This window comes from Stenella coeruleoalba (genome assembly GCF_951394435.1).
Source record: "Stenella coeruleoalba genome assembly, chromosome: 17".
NCBI classification, from domain to species: Eukaryota; Metazoa; Chordata; class Mammalia; order Artiodactyla; family Delphinidae; genus Stenella; species Stenella coeruleoalba.
In genome coordinates, this window is record NC_137163.1 from 68,359,213 (window position 1) to 68,371,352 (window position 12,140).

At 35.8% G+C, this 12,140-nt stretch overlaps 1 protein-coding gene across 1 annotated transcript in view; it reads left to right on the plus strand.

Annotated features, from left to right (window-relative positions):
* Window positions 1-12,140, plus strand: part of PPP1R42 (protein phosphatase 1 regulatory subunit 42) — a 38,839-nt gene that overhangs the window by 17,198 nt on the left and 9,501 nt on the right. The window contains 2 exon segments of the mRNA XM_079902352.1: window positions 5,656-5,773; window positions 7,652-7,783. Of these exon segments, the coding sequence (XP_079758478.1) occupies window positions 5,656-5,773; window positions 7,652-7,783 (250 nt within the window).

A 12,140-nucleotide genomic window follows, 5' to 3' on the forward strand; every position in this document is an offset into this window, starting at 1 on the left:
TTGAACAATGGAAAATAGGGAACTCAAGAGTCAGGTTTAGGCGAGAGAGAGATCATGAGTTTTGGTCACATAGAATCTGAGGTGTCTTTGAACTGTTCTAGAGAAAATATCAGTAAGACAATTGGTTATATGACGCCAGAGCTCAGTGGACAGAAGAATGTGGGAGTCTTCAGCATATTGGTTAAGTGCCCACTGAAACTGTCATCATGGATGAGATTGCCTAGATAGGGGAGGAGACAGTGTACGATAAAATGCTCAATGTGGCTTCCCACAAAATCTGGTTCTTCCTCTCACATACAGATGACCCTTCCTTCCTTGGTGTAATAGATGTTTTACTATTTCCATCAATCTGGCCATCCTTTTTCTGTAAAGGGTCTGCTTATAAATGGAGAAGGTGGTGGGTTACAGGAGAAAAAAGTTTTTCTAACCATGACTTTACATTCTTCTGTGGTCCATGGAAGAAAAACACTGTTTGAAAGGAATAAGTGTAGATTATAGAAAAGGATGCAAGAGAACTGATCCCTGATGGTCTGCTGCAGGGACACCTACTTCTGTCCCCAGAGGGTGCTCCACTGCTGGGGAAACATGGTGGTAAATTACAGGGAGGTTTTATTGCACTATCACTGCACAGATATTCTTTGGGCTTTTTCTTGACTAAATATTTTTATGGGCTGATTCAGGCAACAGTCCACCAGGCATAGCACTGTTTTTTTTTTAACAAGATGTGTTCTCCATTCTCAAAAGCAACTTTTAGGAAGCAGCCTGTTTATATACTGGGGATTTCTAGGGCCAGAGGTTTGTTATTTGTGGGTCAAAGATTCATGCAGGATCCAGGGAGCCTGCAAGAAAAGTCATAAAGGGTGCGGTCAATAGGGTAAGTTGCTCCAAAGAATGAGACTAAGAAAGTCCGGGGAGTTCCCTGGTGCTCCAGTGGTTAAAACTCCACACTCCCAAAGCAGGGGGTGCTGGGTCGGTATCTGGTCAAGGAACTAAGATCCCACATGCAGTGCGGTGCGGCCAAAAAAAAAAGAGTCCGAAATTGTCAATGTGTAGCTCAATGATAATGTTAGCAGTGCCTGACCAAAAGCACCAGGCTGCAGGAGTGCCCAGTGACTGAGGAAGCAGAGGCAGTGACCTAGACTCATAACTCCAAATGTGGTCCTAGAACCAGCAGCATCAGCATCAGAAATGCAGAGTCTCAGCTTCTGCCCCAGACCTAATAAATCAAAACCTGCATTTAAACAAGATCTCTAGGTGATTTGTAAGGACATAAAAGTTTGAGAAGAACTGGTCTGGACTCAAGAAGTGTAGTGATGGTATGTAAGAGGATAAAAGTCAGAGGTGAGGGATAGACTGGAAATGGAAATGCAAGAGAAAGATGATCCCACGAGGAGGAGGCCTGTGGAGAGGGGAAGGGATAGAGAGAACTGATTAGTTTGGGAAAAGAGGTGGGACTTTTCCTTTGTTAATAAAAATCGGAAAGAAGAATGGAAGAGGAAGTGTGAGACCAAAGGCAGATAACTGAGAAAACTCTGTGCTTGATGACTCAGTTCTCCCCAATAAAACTGGTGGCAAAACCAATCACTGAGGAGGAGAAAAAAAGGTTGTAAGTCAAATACTCCATACTTTAGAAACTCCCTTCTTTAACTCTACCGCTCTAGTTTCAATGATATTTATTTTTGATTAACATTTCTTTCCTTTTTTTTCTGTAACTCCTTTAAATAAGCATGCAGCAATGTATTAAAATATTAAATTCTTTAATAACTATAATAAAACTTGGAGTTCTACAAGTAGCTTGATGAGCCATGAACTTTTCTAGGGCCAACATTATATATCTTGCTGACACTATTAGGTCAAATATCATGGTTGCAAAAATGTATAAAAACTTGAAAGAAAAAAATTTTAATCTTTACCTATAGTTTTTATTTCTGCAAAGTTTGCTAAATCAATAAAATGATCTGAAAAGTTCATCTCACAGTCAGATATATCAGTGATTTACTTCATTGGTTTTCTGATGACCATTTATCATGAGGTAAAGCATCTTAGAATGAATGGTGGAAATCAAAAATTTGACGTGCTTGCCTCTTAAATAAACTAAATATTTGATTTATAAGACACAAATGAACAAACCACTACAGCCTGTCATGTTTTTCCAGTTTCTAATTTATTCAACCTCTGCTCAATATTGATCCTGACAAGCAGAGTAACCCAAAGATAAATTTATTCACTCCACAGTTTAGTCAGGAACAAGCCAAAAATTATAGATTTTCCCAGGCAGATGATGACAGGCAGTCAGGGGGATGACAAATGGCTGTCTTTAGATTTAGTTAGGACAGTTGGGCTAGACGTTTCCGATAAAGATTGGAGCACTCTGGTCCAATACAGGTTCATCAGCAGCCATCATTAATTGTAGAGAGAGCACTGCCAGTGCAGCAGGCTCCTATACAGGAGCTGAGGCACCAACCCTGCATGGGAAATAGAATTGGCTCTTTAGTATTTTGCAGCACTCCTCTAAGTGATAGCGTGACATGATCATTTATCATACAGAGACTGTCCAGAAAAGTGTCTGCTCCCTTTAGTAACTTATTGAAGGGCAGGAAAGTGAAAGCATTTTATTAAAGACAGGAAGGCAATGAACAACCAGAGCGTATCCAAAGAGTAATCATATTGCAGCACAGGATTAGTTTAGTCTTAAATAAACATACACTGGAAGGAGTATGTTGAGGATAATTTATCAGGTGAGGAACAATTAACAAAAATCTACAGGATTCTTTTTATCTATATAAATTTAAAGTTCTCTTACTGCTATTATTAACTTTTGGATGATGGGCATCATATTCAACGATGTACAAAGATGCAATGCACAATTCCATCCTTAGAGTTTTTTAAACCAAGAGAAATACAGTGAAACTGTCACATAAAATAATTATGGCTGTATCAAAAGCTGTGGAACAAATGCTGTGAAGAGGGCATAATCCAGGGCCCAGGACTGAAGGATGAAGTTACAACTTCTGAAGAGAGCTTTCTTTTACGAAGTCAATTACTTGTCAGTGGATCAGAAGCTTATTCTCCCTTACAACAATTTTTGCTCTCTGCTGACCAAAATTAAGAGAAAGGGAATTAACTGAGGGGTGGCAGAGCAGGCAAAGAGGAAGAGAATTAACACATGTATTCTTTACCTGCTTTGTTCCACGCACTTTATATCCCACAACAACTAATCCTAATTATCCTTACTTTATAAATGAGGATACAGACTTGCCTAAGGTCAAATAGTAAGAAGCAATGTCAGAAAGTTTAGGGTTGCCTGTATATTTTTAAAACAAGTCCTTATATTTTTCACATAAATTATTTATTTGAATACATTAGAGTCTAGCACAGAACTTAGCCCTTGACTCAATAAATATCTGATGAATAATGAAGTAGGCAGAACTCGAGCCACCATTTTATATACGAAGACATTGGTCTCAGCAAGATTAAAGTGCTCTGCAGTGGGTTCTGGACATCTGGCTGTTCTTCTAATTATTCCCCAAAAGACAGCATTTCTTCATGTAGATGCAGGCACATATCTGGATGTTCCATATTTGTTACCTCCTGGATATGAAAGTTTGGGAAGGATTTTTAATATATAGAAGGGAACTGCTGTCAAAGCTTCATAGTAAGAAAAAAAATTTTTCTAAAACCTAAAGAGTAAATGCAGTCTTATCATAAGAAAAATTTCCAAAAGTGGAAAAATGAAATATCTAAGCAACAGTAAACATGGATCAAGCAAAGAATAAGATGGAAGGTGTAAATAGTTAAATTAAATGGATATACAAAGCTGAATGGTATCAAGCTTTGCAGGTGAGGAAATGCTATGGGGAATAAAAATACCAGGCAATGCATTATCAATTACTTTCAGCTTTGCAATTAAGAATATGTATGAATTAATCCATAACTTTTATTTCCCAATTTTCCCTTATACCCTATGATAAGTTTGGTCTTGGCTTGAGGAAAACAGATAAAAGAATCATAGGTGTTTGTCTGCTGCTATCCTCTGGAACTTTTACTAACTTTGAAATCCTCATACCCATATTCTAAAGAAATGCAATCCTCCTGGATGTGTACAACATCACATATACGGCAGTGCTCTGACAACCAGAAAGCTCTCCACAGAATTAGTTATTATCAGTATTTATTATTAATATTAGCAAAACATTTGCTTTAAAGTAATGTTTTTGCCCTACTGAAGGTATTTTTCCTTTTCTTATTTTTCTGCCTGTGGCCACTGAATTTTTACAAATCAATCATGGGCTATAGAGTAGAAAAAGTTTTTCCATTACTTGTTTTGAGTAATTCTTTACAGATTAAGTTTGGGGCATATATTGATATAAGAAATAAAGTATAAAGTATATTTCACTTCCATTAAATAGTAGCTAAGGGACTTCCCTGCTGGCGCAGCGGTTAAGAATCGCCTGCCAATGCAGGGGACACGGGTTCGAGCCCTGGTCCAGGAGGATCCCACATGCCGTGGAGCAACAAAGCCCATGTGCCACAACTACTGAGCCTGCGATCTAGAGCCTGTGAGCCACAACTACTGAGCCCACATGCCACAACTACAAGTCCACATGCCTAGACCCTGTGCTCTGCAATAAGAGAAGCCACTGCAATGAGAAGCCCGCGCACCGCAACGAAGAGCAGCCCCTGCTCGCCGCAACTAGAGAAAGCCTGCGCACACCAACAAAGACCCAACGCAGCCAAAAATAAATTAATTAATTAATTTTTAAAAAAATAGTAGATAAAGTAAAATATACACATAAAAAATGAGGAAGGGGAGAAAGCAAGAAAAGGAATGAGAGAAAAACAAGGCATTGGAGACAGAGATATTGGATTGAAAAAAAATTCAAATAGGGAGAGAGAGGAGGTGAAGAGGGCAAACTGAGACAGCTGGTTCTTAAAGGCGATCAATCTGTTTTTCTCACATTTATTTGGATTTTCAACCATGGAATAACTTAATTATTCCTTTAAATATCAATAAGTTGATTTTCTTATGAGCTATTAAAACATGCAAATGTTTATGATGTACATAAAACAAAACTGTACCTACAGTATGATGACAATTAAAAAGGAAATCCCTATGCTCAAAAAGAAAACTAGAAGGATACATAACATATTAAAAGTGATCTTTGGGTGATAAGCACACAAGTTTTTTTTTTTTCCTCCTATTTTCCCCTTTGATATTTTTTTAACGGATTTTTTAAAAAGAAAAAGCAACAATAAATATTGCTTGTAATGTCAATGGACTGCTTACTTACTACTCCATAATGGCCTTAATCTGTAAACTTCCATAAGCTCCACTAAGAACAGGGCATCTTCTGTAGCATGGATAGCCAGAGGCAAAGTGGTTTCTGAGCTGCAGGTTGGGTCCATTTAAGGGAGTGTGACAGTAGAGTTCTGTGGCCCCCAACTCAGGACCCTACTTTTTGCCTCATCTTTAGTCCTCTCTATTATTAGTATAGACTATTTTATCAAATAAACATTTATTGTAACCTAAGTACCTGGCACTGAGCTAGAACTCCATGGAAAACAGTAATTACCTTTTAAAACAGTTAACTGACATGAAAGAAATATTTATACTATGAAATACCTGTGTCTTGCTTTTTTCTTCTCTAACGATAGGATTTGGAGTGTTTACTGAACAAGTTGACGAAGCTGTGGAAAATGGATCTAAACAGAAATCCTGTTTGTCTCAAACCGAAATACAGAGATAGACTAATATTGGTGTCCAAATCACTGGGTACATGTTTATATTATATTAATATGATTTTCTTAGAGAAAGAGAGCTGGTTAACTCTTTAGTTAATTTATCAGCAAGCCTTCAGAAATATGAATATGACATCTGGATCTACAAAAATGGTCAACTTTAAATTTGATATTTTAATAAAAGCAAAAGTTAAAATTGAGAAATAAAACATGAAAAAGATCTGCTGTTCAGAAATAATTAAGACATCAGACACTCTTTCTTTAAAAAGAAAATGTGGCTGTTACCAACAAAAATGGTTAGTCATAAATGTGTAGAACTTGCTGGCCGTTTGCCAAATTTTCACTGGCACAAATCCTCTGAAGATCCGGAGACTCTTGGTTCCGTAGATAAAATTGATCAAGGTTTTCATTGCTTGACACTTGCCAAATGGCACCTTAAGAACATACAGGAGTTCCTTTCATTTGAAAGGGGAGAAGGTGGGGAGTCCCTTTATGAGATCCGTACAAATAATAACATTCCTGAATCCGCACTATATAAGGGGAAATTGACCAATGCTCTTCAATAGGTACCAAGTTATACAGTATCAGAGAGATAATCACTGCCCTCTCACAGAGGAGATTTGTGAGAGTGTTTCTATGACATGCTGTACTTGAGTATAAAAACTAACGTATGGCAAAACCACTTCAAAGCTCATAGCTATAGTAAACTTGGTTAATCATAATGCTAGTACAGTGGTTCTCTTGGGGGAAAGAGGGGATGACAGAAGGTATATCAGAAACATCCAAGACGATTTTTCAAAACACATATGTGAGAGTCACACCTTACCTACCCTCTACCCCACCAGCCAAGAGTAGGAAACAGAGAATACACAGGAATAACAGTCATGTATATTTTTAAAGGTAAATTACTTGTATATTTGTACTTGGAACACTATCAGTCATTAAAAATTGTGTTTAAAGAAAGACATGGTAAAATGCTCACAATACAATATTAAAAAGTAAAATGTGATACTGTATAAATAGAGAATTCCATTTTTATATAATACACACATATACACACAATACACACCTAGAAAACAAAACAATGCTAAGAAATATACTAAAGTGTTATCCGTGGTTGTCAGTGATTATTTCTGGTTGTGGAATACAGGCAATGTTTTGTTTTCTCCATTTCTTTGAATTTTCCAAATCTTACAACACACAAACTTATTTAATATGCTCAATTTTCAAAACTTTTTAAAGAAACAAAATGTAAAGATAACTGAAATCTCACTTCATAGAACGAAGAGGCCAGTTATGCGATTATTCCTATTATATCCTATATCTTAGGATATAATAAGCATTATTAATGTATGTATTTTTAAAATACCATGTTACATATATAAAGCTTCTTAATGAAATTAACATAAAATATATTTTACTTTTTCCTATGAATAATCATAGAATTATTTAAATGAATAGATAATATTTAATTTTTGTTGAATATGACGTTTTTGTTTTTTAAAATACTTTATGATCCAAGAAGGGTGACCATACATCAAATTGTTTATAATGATTACCTTTGCTAGTGATGGGAAGGAGAGATATGGATAGCAATTACAGAGCCTTTTTATGTTTTTTTCCATCATGTTTCAGTTGTTTATAATATGCACATATTCTTTTTGAAATCAGAAAAAATAATTAAAAATAAATAAAAGCTCAACAAAAACAGAAGCTGTGTAAATAAGGTATTTTAAAAATAAATTTATTTCAGCCTATCGTGTAGCTCTTCATGTGTCCTAAACCAGAGGTATATATATTGTATGTGTATACATAATATTTATATATTGTATTTATAATGTTCATGCTGTATTGATACATAACATTTATAGCATTTATATACTACATTTTTTAACATATATATTTTCTCTAGAATTCCTTGATGGAAAAGAAATTAAAAATATGGAAAGACAATTCCTAATGAATTGGAAAGCATCCAAAGATGCCAAGAAAATCAGCAAAAAAAGGAACAGTAAGAACGAGGATATAAGTAACTCACACATAAGTAAGCAGACTGTCATTCATTAGTTAATCACTTCTACTAGCAAAGAGAATATTCTACTCAACAAAAAAAAATACCAGAAATAAGGGGGATTTGTGGGTACATGCATGTGTGTATAAGTGCTCCAAGGCACATAACTATAGAATGGAATGGAGAATATTTGTAATTTTTGAATTCTGAAATTGTGTGTTTTAAGATTTTGTGTTCACATTAATATTAGAATCCTTGTTACAAAATTAAAAATTAAGCTTTGCATTATCAAAAAGTCTTAAAAACAATGTTGTTATGAACTAGCACTGAAAAAATAAGAAAAAGAGTGTGTTTATTTAAAAGTAGATAAATTTTTATATAAACTATTTCTATTTAAGGTAAAGCAAATGGAACAAATATGGTGAAATGTACCCAACGTTAATTCTAGTTTGTTAGATTTTTGGATCACAGTTGTAGCTATTATTATTTATCACTGATTCAATAAATAAAATATAAATATATAAACAAACAAAAAAATAATGGGGGTTTGTTTAGATTTTTTATGGGCTTTTTTTAACTTGTTTACAATTCCTAGGAAATTTTTCCTATAATGTTTATATATGAAAATGGTAGTTACCATATATGAAAAAAGCTATGTTTAGTTCATATTGAGTATAACTATGTCAGCTATATAAACAGAGAGCCATGAGGGTGGGGAAAAGTGTATAATTTTATATCTGGCAAAAGTGCATGACACTAGTTATATAAATGGTGAAACAACAATCAGCTATGTAACTTGTGAAACAATTCACAAGTATATTTGTTTAGCAAAAGTGCAAAAATCACATTTTTCATCAGGATAAAAAATAAAAATGTATCACAACCACATATGTTCCGTATACTCTGTGGCCTGTCCTCTTTGTTAAGTACACACCCCAACATTTGAATATTTTGATTATAATATGTCTAAGGTTGTGTTACAAGGACACACCAACCTCCCCTGCCTAACTAATGAAACTAAATGTAGCTAAGTATGATGTGTAACAATCATCTTTAGCATACTGGGGAGTATCCTAGAATTCACTCTTCACAGATTCTATAGTCCACAAGGCTGAAATGAGGCCCTTGCTCTGTTCCGTGACAGTGTTTGAACGCTAATGGTCTTCTAATTCCACAGCTAACAGGGGATGGAGACACAGAAAGAGGTGAGACCAGGGGAACAGGGAAACGGAAACCAAAACAGTGTAGTGAGGCTTTATGCATAGATAGCATATCCTAGGAGCTCTATCACTCTAGGACTAGGAGGTTGAGGTGAAGAGAAGCAGAGATGGAAAGCTCTGATGATTTTGCCATATTGTATCCCCTGAATATGAATTGTTAACATTATTTCAAAGAATTGGACTTTTTAAGCTGACAATATTCACATGAGTGATGATATTGTGTTGGCAATATGAACTTCTCAACATCTAAAACCTATAAAATGGACAGGAGGCATTTCTCCTCCTCTGCTTATACCTGGCTGGCTGTGAAGAGCAAAACTAGACTCAGGATAAGGACTTGCATATTTTCAGTATTACCCCAAAGATGCCAAAGTACCACCAAAGCAATGTTGAGAAAGAACAAAGCCAAAGGGATCACACTCCCTGATTTCAAACTACAGTTGACCCTTGAATAGTGAGGAGGTTAGGGGTGCCGACCCTCCCCAAAGTCAAAAATCTGCATGTAACTTTACAGTCAGCCCTCCATATCCTTCGTTCCGCATCCAAGGATTCAACCAACCTCAGATCGTGTAATACTGTAGTATATACTATAGAAAAAACTCCACATAAAAGTGGACTTGAGGAGTTCAAACCTGTGTCATTCAAGGGTATACTACTGTATACTACAAAGCTACAGTAACCAAAACAGTATGGTACTGGCACAAAAATAGACAGATCAATGGAACAGAATAGAGAGACCAGAAATAAACCAACGCCTATATAGCCAATTAATCTACAACAAAGGAGGCAAGAATATGCAATGGGGAAAAGACAACCTCTTCATTAAATGGTGTGAGGAAGACTAGACAGCTACATGCAAAAGAATCAAACTGGACCAGTTTCTCACACCATATACAAAAATAAACTCAAAATGGATTAAAGGCTTAAACGTAAGAGCTAAAACCATAAAACTCCTAGAAGAAAACATAGGCAGTGAGCTCTTTGACACTGGTCTTAGCAATATTTTTTTGGATCTGTCTCCTCAGGCAAGGGAAACAAAAGCAAAAACAAACAAATGGGATTACATCAAACTCAAAAGCTTTTGCATAGCGAAGGAGACTACCAACATAGTGAAAAGACAGCCTACTGAATGGGAGAAGAAAATTGCAAATGATAGGACTGATAAGGGGTTAATATCCAAAATACACAAAGAACTCATACAGCTCAGTATCAGAAAAACAAATAACCCAATTAAAAAATGGGCAGAGGACCTGAATAGACATTTTTCCAAAGAAGACATACAGATGGTCAAGAGACACATGAAAAGATGCTCAACATCACTAATCATCAGGGTAATGCAAATCAAAACCACAATGAGATACCACCTTACACCTATCAAAATGGCAATTATCAAAAAGACAACAAATAACAAGTGTTGGCAAGGATGTGGAGAAAAGGAAACCCTGGTGCACTGCTGGTGCAATTGTAAATTGGTGCAGCCATCATGGTAAACAGTACAGAAGTTCCTCAAAAAATTAAAAATAGAACTGTCATATGATCTAGCAATTTCACTTCTGGGTATCTACCCAAAGGAAACAAAAACATTAATTCAAAAAGATATACACACACCAATGTCCACTGCAGCATTATTTACAATAACCAAGATATGGAAGCAACCTAAGTATCCTTCAATAGAGGAACGGATAGAGAAGATTTGTGATATATACAATGGAATATTACTCAGCCATTAAAAATAAAAATAAAATCTTACCATTTGTGACAACATGGATGGATATAGAGGGTATTATGCTAAGTAAAATAAGTCAGAAAGAGAAAGACCAACACTGAATGATCTCACTTATATGTGGAATTGAAAAAACGAAACAAAGAAAACAAAACAAAAACAGATTCATAGAAACAGAGAAGCAGTGGTTGCCAGGGAAGCGGGATGAAAAAGGTGAAGGGGATTAAGAGGTAAACCTCCAGTTATAAAATGAATAAGCCACAGGGACGTAATATACAACACAAAGAATATGGTCAACAATATTATAATAACTTTGCACAAGGACATATGGTTACTAGGCTTATGGTGGTCATCATTTCACAATGATACAAATGTCAAATTACTACATGGTACTCCTGAAGCTAGCAAGATATTGTACATCAACTATATTTCAATAAATAAATAAAGTGATTTCAGGCACACCTTGTTTTATTGTTTTATTGTGCTTTACTTTATTGCGCTTCACAGATAATGCATTTTATACAAATTGAAGGTTTGTGGCAACACTTTGTCAAGCAAGTTAATTGGCACCATTTTCCCAACAGCATTTCCAATAGACATATCTCCAAAGAAGACCTACAAATGGCCAACAGGTATATTTTTTAAATGCTCAATGTCACTAATCAACAGGGAAAGTCAAATCAAAAACACAATGATGGGACTTCCCTGGTGGTCCAGTGGCTAAGACTCTGTACTCCCAATGCAGGGGGCCTGGGTTCAATCCCTGGTCAGGGAACTAGATCCCACGTGCCACAACTAAGAGTTCACATGCTGCAACTAAAAAAAACATCCTGCATGCCGCAACTAAAAATCCTGCACGCCACAACGAAGATCAAAGATCCCGCATGCCGCAACTAAGACACAGCAAAGCCAAATAAATAAATAAATATTTTAAAAAAAAACACAATGAGATACTTCCTTATACCTGTCAGGATGGCTATTATCAAAGGACCAAAAAAAAATGTTGGTGAGGACATGGATAAAATTGGAACCCTTTCACACTGTCGGTGGGAATGCAAAATGGTGCAACCAATGTGAAAAACAGTATGGCAGTGCCTCAGTATTTTAAAATAGAATAACCATATGATCCAGCAATCCCACTTCTCACTATTTATCCAAAAGAACTGAAATCAGGATCTTGAAGACACGTTAACCCTCCTATGTTCACTGCAGTACTATTCACAATAACCAAGATGTAGAAACCTAAATGTCCACTGACAGATGAGTGGATAAAGAAAATAAGGTATATACAAACAATGGAATACTATTCAGCCTTAAAAAAGGGAAATTCTGTAATATGAAACAATGTGGATGAACCTTGAGGACATTATGCTGAATGAAATAAGCCAGTCACAGAAGGACAAATATTGCATAATTCCACATATATGAGGTATCTAAAATAGTCTAA